This window comes from Hirundo rustica, chromosome 14 (genome assembly GCF_015227805.2).
Source record: "Hirundo rustica isolate bHirRus1 chromosome 14, bHirRus1.pri.v3, whole genome shotgun sequence".
NCBI lineage: Eukaryota > Metazoa > Chordata > Aves > Passeriformes > Hirundinidae > Hirundo > Hirundo rustica.
Window position 1 is genome coordinate 9,132,847 of NC_053463.1, and position 18,722 is coordinate 9,151,568.

The 18,722-nt window shown below is 38.3% G+C and overlaps 1 protein-coding gene across 6 annotated transcripts in view; it reads left to right on the plus strand.

The window, feature by feature from the left end:
• The window catches only part of LOC120759056 (core histone macro-H2A.1), a 42,727-nt gene that overhangs the window by 10,922 nt on the left and 13,083 nt on the right, over nucleotides 1-18,722 (plus strand). For 2 of the 6 annotated variants that reach the window (XM_040077918.1, XM_040077923.2), the window contains exons 3-6: nucleotides 9,681-9,787; nucleotides 11,246-11,443; nucleotides 13,250-13,360; nucleotides 18,424-18,523. In XM_040077918.1, coding sequence (XP_039933852.1) covers nucleotides 9,681-9,787; nucleotides 11,246-11,443; nucleotides 13,250-13,360; nucleotides 18,424-18,523 — 516 coding nt within the window. The remainder of the gene's footprint in view (nucleotides 1-9,680; nucleotides 9,788-11,245; nucleotides 11,444-13,249; nucleotides 13,361-18,423; nucleotides 18,524-18,722) is intronic. The other 4 variants (XM_040077920.1, XM_058422436.1, XM_040077919.1 and 1 more) reach the window with 3 other exon arrangements.

Genomic DNA, 18,722 nt, shown 5'->3' on the forward strand with positions numbered 1-18,722 from the left:
TTCAATTTGAGATTTGACCTTCTGAAATGCCTCCAGCTGTTCAGACTTGAAGTTCTGTTCTGGATTAATCTGGAGTTATGACTTACCCATTTTGTACTTTGAAAGTAGCTTATTTTTATCATGTATGTACAATTCCTCATCAGAAATAAGAGTACATATTCTATGATTTCTCATGTCCTTAGATTTCAATATACTTCACATTTAAACAAGTTGCATAGTGAGTATCCTCCTTTTCTTACTTATTCACTGATGTTTCTTGTTACCTAGAAGTAATATTAGAAAATAATTCTTTCATCAGCACAAGCAGTATATCCAGTTTGGTTTCTTAAGCAAAGTTGCTTATTGTTTACTGTTTTTTTTTTTCCTATGGAAATAGTGTGATATGTCCACTGTAAATAGGATGCAAGTGTGTCTTTTGTGGGTAAATGTGCAGGAAGTACCTTTGAGTGTTACCAATATTGAAGCAGGTGGATATACTTCCTTTCTTTACTCTGGAGGAATTGTGTGGATGCCAAAGAACTATAAATGCACAGTTCTTGTTTCTTTTCCTTCTTTGCCGCAGCAGTTCATGCAGTGCTTCCTGCCTTGCAGGGAATAGTCAGAATAGTGAATCAGTTCTGCAGCACAAGCGGAAATTAATTTTAAGCATTATCAACAGTTTTCAGTTGGCACGTTCAGTGTTGGTAATTCCTTTTGTCTTCTTTCTTTATTGCACTTCTTTTCCCATGGTTCCATGCCTATTTATCTTCCCTAACGTGGACTTCAGAAAACTGCAATCCCCTCCTTAATTTCTCTGCAGAGTAGTGCATCAGTATCAGTTTATGTCAAAAAAGAGCTCTAGGTCAGTCAAGAGAATGGCCACAGACTTCATCAGGGGCATTGCAGCCACTCACATGAATTCAGTGGTTTGTATTTGTCAGAACTGCTCCTGCCATACATCTCACCAGGTATGGTCTTTTCAGATGTAGAACTTGCACAAGTTACAGTATGTAGTCCAACCTTTCTTACTAATGGAAAAAGATACTCCTCTGCCCTTAAAAAACCAGAAATCTCTTGAGCATGTTTAAAGGCAGAAAGAGACAGGCTTGCAAGTGATTTCTGCTCCCCCTTCCCCCATCATGTTCTACACTGTAAATAATTTTCAATTGCCAAAATGTCGCAGAAAAGGAGGAGAAGGAGAAGTTTATAAAACAGCAGGAGCACAGGAATACAGGAGAAATGAGACTGATTTATATTTGTTACATACATATGAAGGTAGGAGAAAATGTTAAATGCCTGTTTTCTCCATTAGATCTTTTTCTCAGCTGTGTTTTTTAGGTTTTTTGCACAGGGATACTGTTGATCATATATTTTCTTGAAATGTAAAATAAGCACTTCTTGAACCACAGGGTTAGAATTGCATCTGAGGCATTCCCATGTTTAACTGAGTTTTTTGTTTTCAGGCTTTCTGATGTCACTGTAATCAAATAATGGGAATTCATTATTTGTGCTGGAGCTCAGTTCATTGTATTTTTATCTTGATTAATTTTCAGTGTGGGAAATGTTCTTGAGCCAGCTGCTGATTGGCTGCAAAAGGGAAGTCCTTCCTGGGAGCAGTAGGTTTAACTGCTCACTTTGCAATGTTCAAGCTGAGCAAATTGAACTGCTGTTCACCTCTTGTGTTCTGCTCACTGACCAAAATCTTCACAGGATCACAGAGGAAAGCAATGATTTGCCCTCTCTGTCAAAGCAGATGTTCCACTGAACTCCTGCTTGGAAGCAGAGGGGAGCTCAGGGGTCCACAGTAAAAAAGTGTTAAGTTAAAAGCAGGTTCAAGTTCCAGGCAGTATGATAGTCCCATAAATAACCATCCCTGGAGAGTAATGAAATTTAAGAAGATAATTAATTGACAAAGTATTTTTGATACCATTGAAATATGCATTCACTACCAAGATACATTTCTCCTATTTAAACAGGCAATTTTAGAAATACTACTTAATTTTATGGTGGTGTACCACAAACTCTGTCTCAAAGACACCTGAAATAAATTAGGGGCTTGTAAGGACCTGTGCCTTCCCTGAGCAAGCATGAAAACACCTTTTTGTATGTAGTGTGCTTTCAATATGGATTAATACTGCACCTACAATACAGCAGGGTTGTTTATGGCAATACCTCACAAGCAGAGACCTTTTGACTATATCAGCATAGGAAAACTCCTTTGTAAGATTCCTTTTACAGAAGATTTGTATCACTCTCTCAAGTGAAGTGTCATTATCACAATTAAAAATTGCCCTACTTCTTAGAAGTGCGTCTTTAGATATAAAACTTTGCACTGTTATCAACTGAATTACCAACTTTCTGAATTATAAATGTATGAATCAGTGTATTTCAAATGTATATAGATGAAGAGTTTTCTTTCACTGATAAGTCCTTCCTTGGCTCCAGCCCTGTAAGCACTAACGTACGTGTCTATCTTATTGTGTGCTCCCATAAACTTCCATGGATCTCTGAGTTACAAAAGCTCAGTCAGTACAAAATTACTGACCTGATTACAGTCCTAATGTATTCTCCAAGCTGCACAGGTCAGTTTGATAAAAAAACTATTAGAGCCAACAAGAGTGTTTTCTTATAATAAAAGCTCTAATAGTGCATACTATGTCAGCATAGTTCAGAGGGGTAAATATGCAACATTGTGACATGTGTCATACTGCAATAATGTACAAAATGCTGGATGGGGCTGGTATAGTTCTTGTGGAATGGTCAGTGAATATTTCTTCCCTTGAAAATGTTAAATGTTTTGCTATGTGTCAGTTATATTTTAATATCCTTATGTCTAGCATGAAACACTTCTTATTCTAGTAAGTAATTTCATCTGTTTGTATGGCTAAGTTGCAATAGAGTAATGATTTTGTCTATATATTGCCACTCAATTTAATACTGGTATTAGCCTTTGTTTGGGAGAATGGAGTGTAAAACAAAAAATGTGGCTGATTTTGCTACATGGCTTTTTCGTACCCATACCTTTGTCTTAACTGGAATTCCTTGTTGAGAAGAATAAAAGATTCTATAAATCTTAAGTCTTTTCTTCCTTGGCCCTTCATTCTTGGAATGACAGTTGTAGCACAACTGGGTAGAAGCAGGGAGACATCCTGACTCCACAGTGTATTTACCAAGCAATTTCTTTCCTCAGATATTCTCAAATTTTAGAAGTTCTCGCATCAAATATTGTAAGCATGATTTTTTTTTCAGCTTTTTCCATGAGGACTATTTAGAATGCCTGAGTTCAGTTAATGTTCTGTCTTTGGTCTTCAGTACTTTTCCAAAGTATATTTTCCCCTGAATTACCTTTAGAAATGACATTCCATGTGGATTCTTGGGTGCTGTCAGTTTAAATGCTCCATCATCAATATAAACTTCACTGAGGAAAAATAAATTTAGGGGATATATAGTGGAATACAATATTTCTAAACCAAACAGGAGGTACTTTTCTCCCAAATTGCAAAAATGTCTGTGGTATAGCAAGCCTTGTTAGTGCAAGATGTTATGGGTATTAAAAACTGTGCTAAACCTTTCTGAACAGGTTCATAAAACAATTAAACACATCCATAGAAGTAAAACCTGTTGGGGAACTAAACAAAAAGACAGCATTTCTAACTTGGGGAACCACTCAGCTGCACATGGCTGAAATCAGAGGGAATGTTCTGGAAAAATAGCATTTCAGTTTGCTTGTTCCTTTAATGCTCCCACCTGCCCTTGGGCACTGGCTGAGGACTGGTGGTCAGGCTGGATGTGGGCTTTGCTCCAAGGAGGTTGTAGCGAGTCCTCTTGATTTCTTTAATGTTTAGAAATGCAGTCTCCTGTATTCTTTAGCAGCCAGACCAAAGCATACATGGGATCATTTAGATTGGAAAAGCCCTCCAAGATCATCAAGTCCAACTGTTAACCTGGTGCTGCCAAGTCCAGCACTAAACCATGTCCCCAGGTGCCACATGCTGCACTTGATCAGGTAACGTCTGGCAGCAGTTACTTTAATCATGTTTGAATGCATTTCTAGAACATATGTAAGCTGTTATGAGGAACAGCAAAATGTACTTCCAGGTAGAGGAAGCTCCGCTGAAAAAGAATAAAGGCTGATTTGAGTTAGACCAGGATTCTTGTGGAGAAGAGCTAGGCTATCTCTTTAAATTAGGACTCAGGGTGTGGCCACTGTAGTAAATATCATCTGAATTGAAATTATTGAAATTCAGGTTTCCCTGACAATTGAACTCTCATATCTTTTACAGAACAATAGTGCATAAGAAATTAAAATCTAAAAAAAAAAAAAAAAAAGGGAAGTTAAATAACACTGGATCTCTTACAAAAAATAAAAATGATGGATGATATTAAAGTGTAGAAAAAAATGCTGAAAAGACATATAAGTCAGATCAGAAGGCTCTAAGTGGAAGTGGCTTTTGTGGCCTGAATTTGTGTTTTATGTAAACAGCAGTCTGTCATCTGCCTCACAGAAATGCAAAACTTATAATAACTTGGCAAAGTTAACAGTTTTTCCTTTATGGGGTCTAGTTTTGATGCAGCTCAGACACTCAAGACTGAAAGGATTGGGGTTTTTATCACATCCTAAGAGAACGATTGCCCTGCTGAGACTTAGGGTTTCATCACAGCTTGTTCAAAGCAGTAAAGTTTCTTGAACTGATTTTCACTGTGTCAGATTTCCATGACTTTGAACCAAGGCTGAGAATTGTTTTATTGGAATGCATAAGAGGAAGAGTGTTGTTAAATGATTCTACCTTCACTCTTGCAACTGCAGACTCCAGGGGGCTTGGGTGGAATACGCAGAGAGAAGCATACAGGAAACTCTTAACAGCCTTGGTTGATTTGGGTTGATTGGGTTAAAGCCTTCCAGAATCATGTAAAATGAATCTCAAGTCAATAAAATGCTGATGTGAAAGATGATTAATTTGAAGTACAATAAGCAGATTCCTTGTCATGTAGTTGGCTGTGTAGCAAATACATATTTTTCTCAGTGGAATTGTATCAACATTCATTTTTCTTTGATTTCTGGATATTGTTTTTAATTTTCTTTTGAGGAGTGGCTTCACAATTTTTTTAGAAACCCCTGACTTGTTCCTGTTGGAATTTGCATGTTCAGAAATTGGCCTTGTGTCAGCACATCACCTGTTACTTGTTAAAAATTTAATTTTCAAAGATGTGATTTCATCTCCCTAAAGACAAAGTGGACAAAGAGATTCAGTGCAACAGCTATAATTTAGCTTGAGATGTAAACCAAAAAAAAAGAGAAAAAACAAAACAAAAACATTTTGGGGATGAAGTCAGACCAATTGAATTGACTATTTACATTAAGAAAGTATTACAGCTTGGAATGCATGATAAGCTAAGGGCTTTGTTATTTAGGCTTGAGAGGAGTTTTAGTCAGTAATGACCAGTAATATTTTGTTTGAAAACTAGCGATAAATGAACTAGAGCACTCTGCAGGAGTGGAAGGAGAATGCATTTGCTTATGTAGCATCCAGGTCTGCAGTTTCTACTGTGCCTGCTTTGTTCTGGCCTAATAGTATTTAGTTCCATTTTAACTATGTGTTGTGTTCTGTTCCAGAATTTGCAAGTGTTGTAAAATACCAATGTAACGATACTCAGGGCAGATAGCAGCCCCCTGTGAAGCAGGAAAATGCAAGTAGTGAAATTGGGAACTTAGCAGGATATCTAAGAGATGACCAGAGTCTCTGAAAGTAAAGGATGAGGAAATCTGAAGTATGAATCCTGAAAACTTCATTCAGGATGAGGTTTCTGTGGAGACTTCTGACACTTTTTGGTTGCATTTGAGTAGGAAATATCTTGAAAACAGCTTTTCCTGTGGTCTTATCTCAAGCTTAAATATGATGATACACAACCGGTTTGCTTTCTCTTTTAAAAATATTTAACTGAACTTTTAAAAACCTCAGCTGAAAAAAAGTACTTTCGGTCCAAGTGCTGAGAACAGGCTTAGACCAGTTTTCACTACCCATATCCCAGCTGTAACTATTACAAAGAAGTTAGTTTTTCAAGTGATCTAAATGAAAACTGCCTTGGAGATAAATTTTAAGGAAAATTTCTTAACTTTTAGGGTTTCCCACTCAACACTTCTACTTTAATAATGACTGAAACTAAGAAAAATATTAATCATAACTATATCTTTTAAATCAAATTGATATGCTCATGGTATAGTCAAGTTTCTGAGGCATCCATGCCTTTTCTGATAATAAACAGCTGTTCATACATGAATATATCGCATGCTGACATTGCATTCCTAACTAATTTTCTTTTTCTCATTATACAGCTCTCATGCTTCTGGTTTGTTTTGTATCTGTACTTAAAGAGCTCACGTTGGTTTGCATTTTTGTTTGAAATTATTCAAAAGCACAGAAAAAGTCAGTTATGCAGATGGAGTTTCTCTTCATATTAAGCTTCCAAACCATATAATATTGAAAAACTTGGGATTTTTCATTATTTTTTAAAAAATAGAGCTCTTCATGTCCTGTAGTTCTGTAAAGTGAGTCTTGTAGTTGCCTGCTGCCTGAGTGGTGGTGATGTAATTATTCTCTAGGGGGGAAATGCCTTGAGTAAATATGTGAAATGAATGGAATAGACATTATGCAACTTCCATCCTTTCTGTGAGGCCTCATTTTTGTAAAACATTTTTGTTTTGGTCTTCTGGCTGTATAAATACAAGCTGAGTGAAACCTGATGTCATGGAAGCTTTTAACACTTTCTTTTGCCTCAACAATTCTAAGCAAACCTTTCTCTTTTGACCCTGCTTAGTTGCTGGAGTTGATTTTTGAATGTCTGCTTTTTCCTACTGTGGGAAGATTACTTTTAATGAATTAGAGCTCTTCAACGACTTGAACCTTTGTACCTGGTAGAATGACATTTCAAGGATGGGTTGACCTAAGAGTTTAAGTCCAGTCTCAATTTTAAATACTTTTTCCCACCTGCTCCTCTTTCCAGGTAAATTCACTCTTCTGAAAATTTGAATCAGCTCCCTTATAGAAAGATCTAGATTTTCCTCTAATTTAAAATTGGTTTTAAAAAGGGGCAAAACACCATTTAAATCTTCAGAATTAAAGCAGCACAAAACAGATGTGAAAAGTAGTGCTGTCTGCAAGAAGAATCTAGGCGAGTAGTCTGAATCCTGTCTGCATCCAGAAAGTCTTAATTTCCAGCATTTCTAAGTGTTCTGATCTGTTGGATTTGGATTAGGTTTGTCTCTAGTCAGTTCTAAATCAAAAAACTGTTGCCTTTGTTGGCTCCAGCTTGAATACCTCCTAATCCTCTGTTTTTAAATAGGAGAGTCCCCCTCTGCCCACACTTGTGTACATAGCTGAGTTTGGCAATTCTCGGTGCTGTGGGTCTCTCTGCATGTACAAGCAATACTCGATTATTGTTGGAGCGCTGAGGAGAAGGGCAGAAGAGAAATTCCACCCTCCATGGCCTCCTCCTCTCTCTCTCTCCCCAGGCTCCTCTTTTGCGGCGCTCAACACCAGTGCAAAGCATTCCTTTCCCAAAGAGGAAGTGGGGTACCTCAACTTCCCTAAAGGACCATTAGAAAACTGTAATTTCAAAGTGAGTTTCCTGTTCAAGGAAGAGGGCTTAGCACTTACCAGAACAGTTCTCCACTGTACAAGGCAGACATTTTAGTTTTATGAGGAACAAATAAAACATTCCTCTGTGCTTTACAGGCATAACACTTTCTTAGAGTCTTTAGTTCCAGAAGGACCTGTCTGCATAGCTGTGCTGATCAGTCACAGAGAGCAACACGGCCTGACTGTTCAGCAGGGCCTGGTGCCGGAAAGCAGCAGAGGTGAGGGAGCAGAGGCAAAGCGAAAAGCAGCAAAGCCTCCCCTTGCTTTTCAGCTGGGATTTAGTCTGAGACACAAACAGTTGCATTCCTGGTGTGGAGAGGCAGAGGTGGTGGCTTTACTCGGTGACAGAGCCTCGCTGAGGTCAGAGGGGCGCCCGGGCTGTACCCAGGATTTCCCCGTGTCCGCTGGGAGTGATGCACGGCTTTGCCACCACGGGCTGCAGGCAGCTGAACCTGTCTGGGCTGGGCCTTGCGAGAAATATGTGAAAAGGGTTATGCCAACTTAGTTCAGTTCTTTGGAGGTGTGGAAAGCATGGGCAGGTTGACCTTACCCTGCTAATCCTGCTTTAAAAATAAATTAAAGCAATTGTTGTCAGCATGAAATGTTGAGTTACTTTGGGGGTTTAGGCTTAATATTCTGCCTCATGCTATAATTAAGTTAATTGTATGCTTTGAAGAACACAAAAATGGTGAAAACATGCCGAAATCCTCAATGAAGTTTGACTGTAGAATATTCAGAAGCAGCTGAAAGTTTTCCAGTAAGCATCATAGCTTACTTGTTATTTGACTTAGGATGAAAAATAATTGGGGAATCATGTTAAATTCAGTCTAATGAGAAGCCATAGTCTGTGATTTATGGTATTACTGAAGACTCATTGTGTCCTATGGTAAAGGCATGTGGTCACGTGATTTTAGTCTTTTTTGTTTCAAGGTTGATGCCCTAATTCAGTTCTCTTTGCCTCTAAAGCAAGCTTACAGGAGAGCTGTCATGGTCTAGTCAGCTCTTAAATAGGAAATCAAGCTCATATATTATTGTAAGGTTACATTTTAATATTAGAGTGTAATAGATGTAAAACAAGACATTTCCTTTTTGTTTTCTCCAAACATTACCAAATATGCAAAAGGAAATCTACCAAATACAATAGTGAATCACAGATTGTAGAGAAGGAAATGGAAGGTTAGGTGTAATGGAGACAGAAATAGCACATAATTGCAAAGTCTGATAAACATGTTATGTCATTTTTTTAATTGTTCCCCAGACTTTCTTGTAATTAATTGCATCCTTGCCCAAGGCTTGTTAAACTGCAGATAGAACAGTTAGCAGGTAATGCTCTAGCCTTTCTCTTCAAAGATCCTTGCAAGGGGAGCAAGTTCATCTTTCCTAATTCAGTAAAAGCCATTATGTGCATAGCTGTTAAACATTTTGTCAGTACTGGAAACATCTTCTAAGGCAATAATTTATGAGGAGCAAACAAACATAATTCATCAATTACTTTTTCTAGTTCAAAACTTCTTCTCAGAGAAAAAAAAAAAAAATCCTTAAATGAGTGTAGGGACAGAATTTGTATTTTTAGTGTCCTAACTTGGATATGTGCTTATATGGTTCCGTAATGCTAAAAATGAGTCATTGAGAATTTTCCAGTAATAAAAAAGTAGGAGTGCTGCAAGCCAGAACTCACATCTGACAAGTTTGAGAAAAAGACCTATGGAATTTGCGTATTACTGTACTCTGTCCTCTGATAGGAGAAGGATCCTAAGAGATGAGCACACAGTAGCTTTGAGAAGAACACTGAAAAGTGACGAATTTAGGGAAACTGCTTCAAAAGAATTAAAAAACAATAATTATAGTTTAAAGGACAGGACTTAAGTGTGCATTTGTTCTTCAGTAATTAGATATATAAAAACAAAGCTATAATTTTAGAGTTAGATGTCTGTTGGGCATATCTACAGCAGTTAGGAGTAACATGATGTAATTCCCATACCTTTTTGCATGGATGCTGAATAACAAATTGACTTTTCATAATGACCACATTGTAATTAAAAAGAGCTTACTTTTTTCCCCCAGCGGAAATTCTGGAATTGGCTGGAAATGCAGCAAGGGACAACAAGAAGGGTCGAGTCACTCCTAGACACATCTTGTTGGCTGTAGCAAATGATGAAGAATTAAATCAGGTAAGAAAAACCACTGCTATGTGAAAGCCAGGATTCCCTTTAGGGCTTCTTAAATTGTCTTTCCATATAGTTGACTTGTAACTCAAGACCTCTGCTTATTGAGTAGCACACCAGGAAATGCTCACTAGCATGCTGGCTGTGGAACTACAGCACTCAGCTTAATTATGTATTTCAGCGCTCCTAAAATGTGTAAAAATGCAATGGACATGTAAAATGATGTTTGCTAACACTATTACAACTACTTCTGTTGGGCTGGGGTATTGTCATAAATTCTTCAAGGACACAGAAAATCCTGCAGATGCTGGGTTTTTGTTTGTTTTTAGTTTCCCCCTTAGCTGAGAACTCAGTGGGACCTGTCCTTTTCTCACTGAAGTCTGTTGTGACCATAGCAGAACTCCAAACTCTTGTAAGTCTGTGTCCTTTGCAGACTTAAAGATGTCCTTAAGCTGGCCACAGAAAAATTTGGCATTATTATTATTACAGTGCTGTGGTGTCAGCCAGAGGCAGTGGCTGGCATTAATGTACCTTTGTGTGAGGTGCTGTAAAAACACATCTGAAAAGATGCTTTTTCCAAATCTCCGTACCATGATGGAGCAGGAAAAAAAAAAAATAATACCCCCCAACTGCCCTCCTTCTGGCTTTGTGTGAAATTTGGTAATACTTTCCATTCATTATCCCTTTGTAAGCTCGGAGACTCACTGAGTTGAGATTGGGGAGCAGTAAACACGAATCAGAAGGTGGGAATACCTGGGGGACTTTGATGTCACTGTCTGTATCTTCCTGGATAGTGAATTAGTCCCAGTTAGACATATAAAATTGAGTTAAAGTGGTTTTAAATACAGAGCATGATATATTTCACCTCTGCTTTTAAAGGCTTGCATGAACTGCACGCTTTTGAATATTGATCTTCAACTGCATATTTTTTTGAAGAAAGAACCTACAGGTATAGAGATTTATATAAGTGTTGCCCTCCATTTTGAAATTTCTTTTCTAAGAAAAAAGAAATCTTTTTAATAACAGTTGTAGGAAAATTCAGCACTTGGGACACATACTGAGTCTTGTCAATGTGGCACCCACTATAGTCTCAGACCCTGGATGTTGGGGTCTCGTTTTTCTCTCACAGGCTGCTCTGCTGGGCCCTCAGGTGTGTGCCTGGGGCTGTCTTGTTTTTCCTTATTGGGTAGCAGCCTTCATGGCATGGATTCAGAGAAACAGATCTCAGGTGAGCCCTAGAGATGCTGACAGTGACAAGCACGTGTGCAAGAGGAACATGTGCTCCCTTTATAGTTAAAATCTAGTAAGGGGTCAGCTCTACTTCATGCATTTCTCATCTCTTCTTCAAGAATAGCAGTGGAGAAACTCAGGGCAGTATACAAAATTTGCAGTTAATTTTCTGTTTATCGGTGAGTAAATACTGGGATTGTCTTATACAACTTTTTTTTCTTTATTTTTGATTAGCTATTGAAAGGGGTCACCATAGCCAGTGGTGGAGTGTTACCCAATATTCACCCAGAGCTGTTGGCAAAGAAGCGGGGATCAAAAGGAAAACTGGAAGCCATCATCACTCCACCCCCAGCAAAGAAGGCAAAGTCTCCATCACAGAAAAAAACTGTATCAAAGAAAACAGGCGGCAAGAAAGGAGCAAGGAAATCCAAGGTAGAGTGGTGTGTTTAAAATAGACCTAAACAAGCTTGCCAGCAGTAGCTGCAGGGAGCTTCACACTGGGTCAGCTCTCCGTTGTGTGTGTTGTTACCAATGGTGATTTCAGTCACAGTGTGAGCAGGGGAGGAGGAGCTCTGCCCTCTCCCTGGTGCAGCTGGAGCCTGAGCACCCTCAGGAGTGGCCCAGGTCTGCAGCACAGACAGATGGGCCATAAACACTCTGTTCTTTGTGTGAAGCATTCTGAGATGGGCAGAGGGTGTACCACGAGACAAAAGAGGAAAGTGTCTGGCGGCTATACTCGCCATGCCTTACAGGTTTCAGTTTGTAGGAATAGGGAATCCTTCTAATGTGTACATGTGTGGCCAAGGATGTTTTTTCTTCTGCAAAACAGCTGCAGTTAAGCAATAAGTTAGGCAAGTAGGAAGAAAAGTACAGGAATTTCACATGAAATGGACAAGGAACGTGAAAGTTGCCTCTGGGTCAGGCAAAGCTTCTTTATCCTGTTATTGTTTATTTGGTCACTCTTCTGATTGTTTCACTCTTGGTTTTTTTGAGCTGTTGAGTTTAGCTTTCTCCCTCAGAACACCTCTTAGTTGACATTGCAAATGCAGTGCTTCCAATACCATGCGCAAATAATTCCCCTAAATCGGGAATTTTTTTGCCCTGCTTGATTACAAAAGCAGGAAGTCTGTTGTGGGGTTCTGGTTTTCTTCCACACAATAAATTGTATTGTCTGCTTATTGGTATTTGGCTAACAGTAGACTCCTGGGGAATTGGAATAAGACCCATGAAAATCTAATTTTCAAAACACTTGGGTAAAGTAAAGCATGGTTACAGCTTCTAAGTACCCTTGCATCAAAGTCATTTTAGTTGTTTAGCCTCAGACTTAGTTTATATACTTTGGAAAGGGACAATAGGAGAACAGTGGCTTACTCAGTATTCCAGGTATCCATTTTTGCTTCAACACAGATATTGCTGAGGCACCAAATATTTATATGAAACTGTAAGTAATAATTTTATTGAAAATGTGAAATTATTCTTGGCACCAACTGAGTTTATAACCACAGCCTTCATGAATTTACTTCCTTTTCAAAATGTTCCTAATTCTCCTTTTTGTTCAGTAAATCAATTAATTCCTGAAACCTGTTATTTCACTGTGGTAATAAAGTTGAAAAAAGAAATGGTGATTGAGGGGAACTCCTTCTCTCTCCTCCAGCAGTTTCACTGGAGATGAAAGTAGGTGATGTTAAATAAGACAGAAAATTGCTTAGCCCATTTCCTGCAAGCAGGCAGATAGAAAGTAGATGTATTCTTTTGACACTGCTTCTAAGGACAGCCACATTACAAAGGAGAATTTCTAAAAATAAGTCTGTGAAATCTGGGAGCACCTCCCTTCACAGATAAAATTTATTCTCTGACAAGTCAGTTTCTAGCTTAGAATGAATGTCTGCCCACACACAGATCTGTAATCTTTGTCCACACAAGCCATTAGAAAGCTGTTCAAGTTTGGGGCTCTTTATATGTTTTCCTGCAGCATTTAAGACAACTGTCATCTCAACTGTGTGCTGTTGTGGGCAAGAGGAGGCACCTGTAGATCTGTAGACATTGGGGCCTTTTTTTCTATTGATCCCTTCTGCTGTTATCAGGGACTTTGGTTGAACTACAGCATAAAATCCAACGCCACTGTTTGTACAGGCATTTTATTGTCTGCTAAGCATTTAGTGCATGTCATATATCTTACTGTCATTAAACTGTTTTTCTCAGAGCCTTGAGTTAACTAATTAACTGTATTTCTGAAAGAAGAAGCAGGGAGAAGTGAGCAAATCAGCCAGTGCTGACAGTACAACAGAGGGAACTCCTGCAGATGGTTTCACAGTCCTGTCTACCAAAAGCCTGTTTCTTGGCCAGAAGGTATGATCCTGCATTTTTATAAATTAATATCTATTTTTCTGTGCTGCTTAGGGAATAGCCCCCTCCTACTACCCCCTTTTCCACAAAACATCTAGGTACAATGCACATTTCCCCACTGAGCAATCAAGGAGATGTATGATACCAGTTTTTCTAATTTCAAAGAAATTCTCCTAAACAACTTCTAGAGCATTTTAAAAAGTACCTAAATGAGTCTTCATGTGACCACATAATTAAATACTTAATTAGAAGGAAAGCCAGTGTGCTTGTAATCTGTTTCATTCATAAACAACATAATTGTTACAGATAAGCATCTGCCAAAGAGATTATTCTAAGCATAAAATGCATTTTTTCCAACAGTCAGCCCACTTTGTTGCTGATGTAAATGATTTACAGGTTTTTATCAAAACCTGTTTTAGACCTGTTTGTTCATAATAATGGTTTTATGATGTGTTCTGCTTTGTGATTTACAGAAGTTACTGCTGTGTAATAATGAATGATGCGTGAAAAGCTAGAGATCAACAATTCTTTTTTTCCCTGTGAATATGATTTGGGATGTGGGTTGGTTTAATGCAAATACATATCTGCTTAAAGAGGATTCACTTAAAGAGACGAGTCATTAAATTAATTTGGTCTTTTGTCCTGAAACCTGCCTTTAATTTGTGATGCAAAATTTTCATAAGTAAAACTGCATCTTTCTGCTGTCATTCAATAATCAGATCATTGTGTTGTCAGCCATAAAAGATGAGCCATTGTCCAGTGTGGAATGTAACTCCTCTGACTCATTTTTATTTTATACTGAGGTTGTTCTCCATTTATCCTCCAGTTTGTTTGCCCAGTTTAACATGCATGAGAGTACCATTTTTTTCAAGATTTCTGATTTTCCACATTTAATTTTACAGCTAGATGGCTGGTTTGGTGGTTTGTTTTTTTTTTTTTTTTTTAATTTTACTCCTATTAGGGGGGTGGTTTTTCGAAGACATTTTGATGACTAAATTAGAACCCAAAATTTATAGTCTGCATTACCGTTTCAAGAAAGCGAGTAACATGAGACTTCTGGAGCTGATTTTGAGCTCATTTCAGTTACCATAGGAAACCTGTAATAAGACCTAGTGTTGTATTCCAGCAAGACTGACGTAGCAAATCAGTGGGGCTTTGCTGTTGGGCTCCATGGAGGAAAATCATGAACTCCAGGACTGCTTAAGCTGTGGTGGGCAAAGCCAGTGTCTTGTAGAACTTCCTAGCAAGTCCCAGTACTGTGGGGTGGACTTTGTGTCTTTCTCATTCACTTGGAGTCCAGCCCCTGAGAAAATTACTGGTGTGACACATCCATCCTGCTCTGGGTCAGTGTCAGTTAGCCCTGCACACGAGAGAGACCAGGTGTTAGACCTTCGTTGTAACACGTAATGAAAAGAGAAATTAAAAGAAAATGAAAACCTGTTTGTCTCCTGTGAGAGAACACTCCAAATCAAACAGATCATGTTCTGAGGGTTAGAGAAGGCATTTGAAGAATTGCTGCTGAGATCAATCAATCAGGATCTTTCAAACCTCCTGTGACATTCTTGAACACCTTTTCAGCATGTCTGTTTGGTTTGCAAAACCATTATCTGCCAGATCAGAAAATCTTTTGTTAAATGCAGAGAAGGAAGAAAATAATCTTGCTTTTGATATCACCTCATTCATAAGTGTTTAATGGGAAAAATCTTTTTCTTGGCTCCGTGATTACAGAAGGGAAGGAACTTATTTGCAAGAGCAGCTCCTCATCCTTCTAATAACCCCAGATTTAATTCGATGCAAAAAACACAAATGAGAATGCTGCAAACCTGAGTATTGTTTTGTTTTTAAAATTGCAGTTATTGCATTAAATCTTTAGGTAACTGCTGACATTCAGCTAGAAATTCTTAGAGGTCATGAAATGGCAAAGAACCCTTCTGTTATACCTGTAGAAGTTTATTAGTGCCACATTAATTATTAAAATCTAGTTAATATGTAAATGATTGCACATCCACAAGTGATATCCCAGTGGAAATGTGGCATTGTGCACATGAACTGGTTTGTTTTTCCTTGAGAGGATTACAAAGTAAAGGCAGAGCTGCAGGATCTCAAGTTTTAAGGTTTGGACTTTCCAAGAGACCTCAGCTTGTGGTCTGCAATAGGCATCTGCAGTTTTCAGTATGAAACTCATACCAGAAAAAGCGTCAAGACTTTGAAGGTAATTTTGTCTGAAATTAGAAATGCCAGGCTTGGCTTAGAAAATATTCATGGATGTGCTAAGTGCCATCTGCATTTTATCTGACTAACATTTAATTGAAATGTTACTTCGAGTTACGTCCGTTCTTTGTTGCACATGTATATGCAGGTTGTGTCTATTTTTTTTAAAGTGGCCCTTTAGGAGATGACTTCTGCCTAATACACACTTCATACTGTTGGGTAGTGAAATCAAGCAGTTACTCATTGGAGGATTTAATTCCACTGGAAAAATTCTGATCAATATTTTATTTGTTTTGTTTAGCTAACAGTACATTGAGCAGTAAATGCAGAATTTAGTAAAATAATGCATAGCTGCCAACACATGCTATCAGTCATGGGCAGCTTTTTAAGCATTTTCTTGTTGTTGTTAAATTGAAACTTTAATTACCAGCTGGCTGTTATGTAAATCCCATATATGAGTAGGCTCAGGGATAGATTTAAGGTCCAAAACAAAAACAGTCTTCATCTGATAGATCTGGGGCAAAAACTTGTAGAGCACAGAATTACGAATCAAAAAGATCACTTACAGAGTAAGCAAAATATGTTTAGGAACATACTATAATCTCCACAAAACAGTCATGGTGTGTGCATGTGTTTTGCTGTTGTTTTGTTTTTAATTTTAAAATTCATGAAGTTTTTTTAACATTTTGATTTGATTTCATTTGAATTTTTTTAAACAGCAGTTGCTTGTAGTCAAACTCAAGACTCAAACTCCAGTATGAATAACTCACCATGTGTGAAGTATTAAAGGATTCCAAGCTATTTGGAAAGGAAGCTTTCTTAGATTTTATTACAAATTCCTGAACAGACACATACTTAAAATAGGGCCAAATTACACTCATTTTTAGTCAAAAGCACCCTAGTTTGATGTAGTTTACTAGTTTACTCAAGCAACATATGCAAATTATATGAAATTGCAGGTTTTTAAAAAGAGAAAGATCAATTCATAGAATCAAATGAATGAAACGCAAATTTTTTTTCAGAAAATTTTAATATAGGGATGGTGGCCGCCTTAAATGTCCCATTCACTTGTATGGGTTTCATGGACTGGCTCATATTCCCTGTTAATAAATTAACATACACAAAGAAATTATTTGAAGAGTTAAGAACGTGGGCTACAACAAACAAGGGATAAAATTCTGATATTGATGATATAAAGTGCCATGCATGGAGATGTATGTTATGCTTTGTAGGCTAAGGGTTTTGGATTAAAAGGAAAACCTGACTAAACTGCAGCTTGTTGCAGGAATTACATAAATGAATGAGAGCTGTCTCCTTCATGGTTGCTTTCCATATCACCCAAACAGCTACTGAAAAAATAATTTAAAATACATAATGTAAACACAGGCATAGGTCATGCTGTGGCTAATGTATTTCCCCAAATGAAAAGGTCTGGAAGATCTTTTGCACTTTTAAAATATTTGAAGTTTTGTCAGTAGTAAACTTGGTGCCTGTGAAATCAGACTTCCAACAGAAGCTACGAGGCAGCGTCACAACCTGCTCAAACCCTGCTTAGAAACTTCCCATACCTGCAGTTTTGACCTTTTCCAAGTTTAGGATTCCCATTAGGTTGCCTCAAATTGTGGAGTTCATTCTGTGGTGTGGGTCACATCCTATGAGAAGACACCCAAACTGTCTTTTAAGAACACCTGGTGCAGATGTGAGGTCAATCTTTAGATCTCCACGGTGCCTTGCACAGTTTCCTGTGTGCCCAGGAGAGATCCTCCTGATATAGAACAAGAAAGAAATTGAAAGGCACATTTGAAATATATGGGGGTACTTAGAGGAGTAAATGGGCATTAATGGATGCAGTTAAAATCCCTGCTTTCATAAGGGACAAAAGGAAGTAAAGCAAACAAAATAAAAACTAGAAGCAATAAGCATGTAATATCATGTGCCTGCTCAGTACCTCAGCAGACATTCCCAAAGGCTGCAGAACTGTAATGAGGACTGAATTGCTGTAATACAGAACATGGTGACTACTGATAAGGAAAGAAAAAACCCCACATCTCCTTGTTGGGGTGGAGGAATTGCTGGAGACAAGTGTCTGCTTTCTTAGAGATAGGCTTGTGTTTGCTGGCTTAAAGAAGGAGGAGCAGCAGCTTTGATCCCGTTTCAGTGCAGAACAGTCTCAGCACATCTCTGTAATTGATGCTTAAGGGATGCTTAGGGTGTCCTTCATCTTTACTTGAGGAAGAAACAAATACCCTCATTTAGTGGCAAAATTAGAATCACAGAATAGTTTGCAGGGGATCTTAAAGCTCATCTCAATCCAAGCCCCTGCTATGGCCATGGGACACCTTCCACTATCCCAGGTTGCTCTAAGCCCCATCCAACCTGGCCTTGAGCACTTCCAGGGATGGGGCAGCCGCAGCTTCTCTGGGCACCCTGTGCCAGGCCCTCCCCACCCTCACAGGGAAGAATTTCTTCCTAATATCTAATATTAACCTCCCCTCCATCAGTTTAAGGCCATTCCCCTTGTCCTGTCGCTCCATGCCCTCATGAAAAGTCCCTATCCAGACTTCTTTAAGACTTCTTTAGATGCTGGATAACAATAAGAATCCCAAATAGTGATCAGTGTAAAACCAAAACAGAGCTTACTAATAGGGTACATTCACGTGCTGCCTGTATGAACAATGTTTGAGTCTTGTGTTTGAATTTTTTGGGGCTAATAACCCTTTATGACCTGCCTTTTATTTTGCATATTTGTTTGCAGTGATGCTATCTCCATCTGTGTTGCAAAGCTCACTTTTCTGCAGCTTCTCTGTGATTTCCCAGCTGTCCTGTTATTTCCCACCTCATGCTTTTCTTTTCAGCTGAACCTTATTCACAGTGAAATCAGTAATTTAGCCGGCTTCGAGGTGGAGGCCATTATCAATCCTACCAATGCTGACATTGACCTTAAAGATGACCTAGGTAAATGGGGCATGGGTTGACACAACTAACGGTCACATGGAAATTATGGAACCCAGAATTTATTCTCTAGGGCTTCATACCTTTAATCAGAGCAGAAATTCAAATCTTGCAGGTCCTGCTTTGTTGAAGAACTATATTCAAAACACTTTTTGACCAATTCTAAATATCTGTAGCTATTGCTAGTCTTCAAGCTGATTTC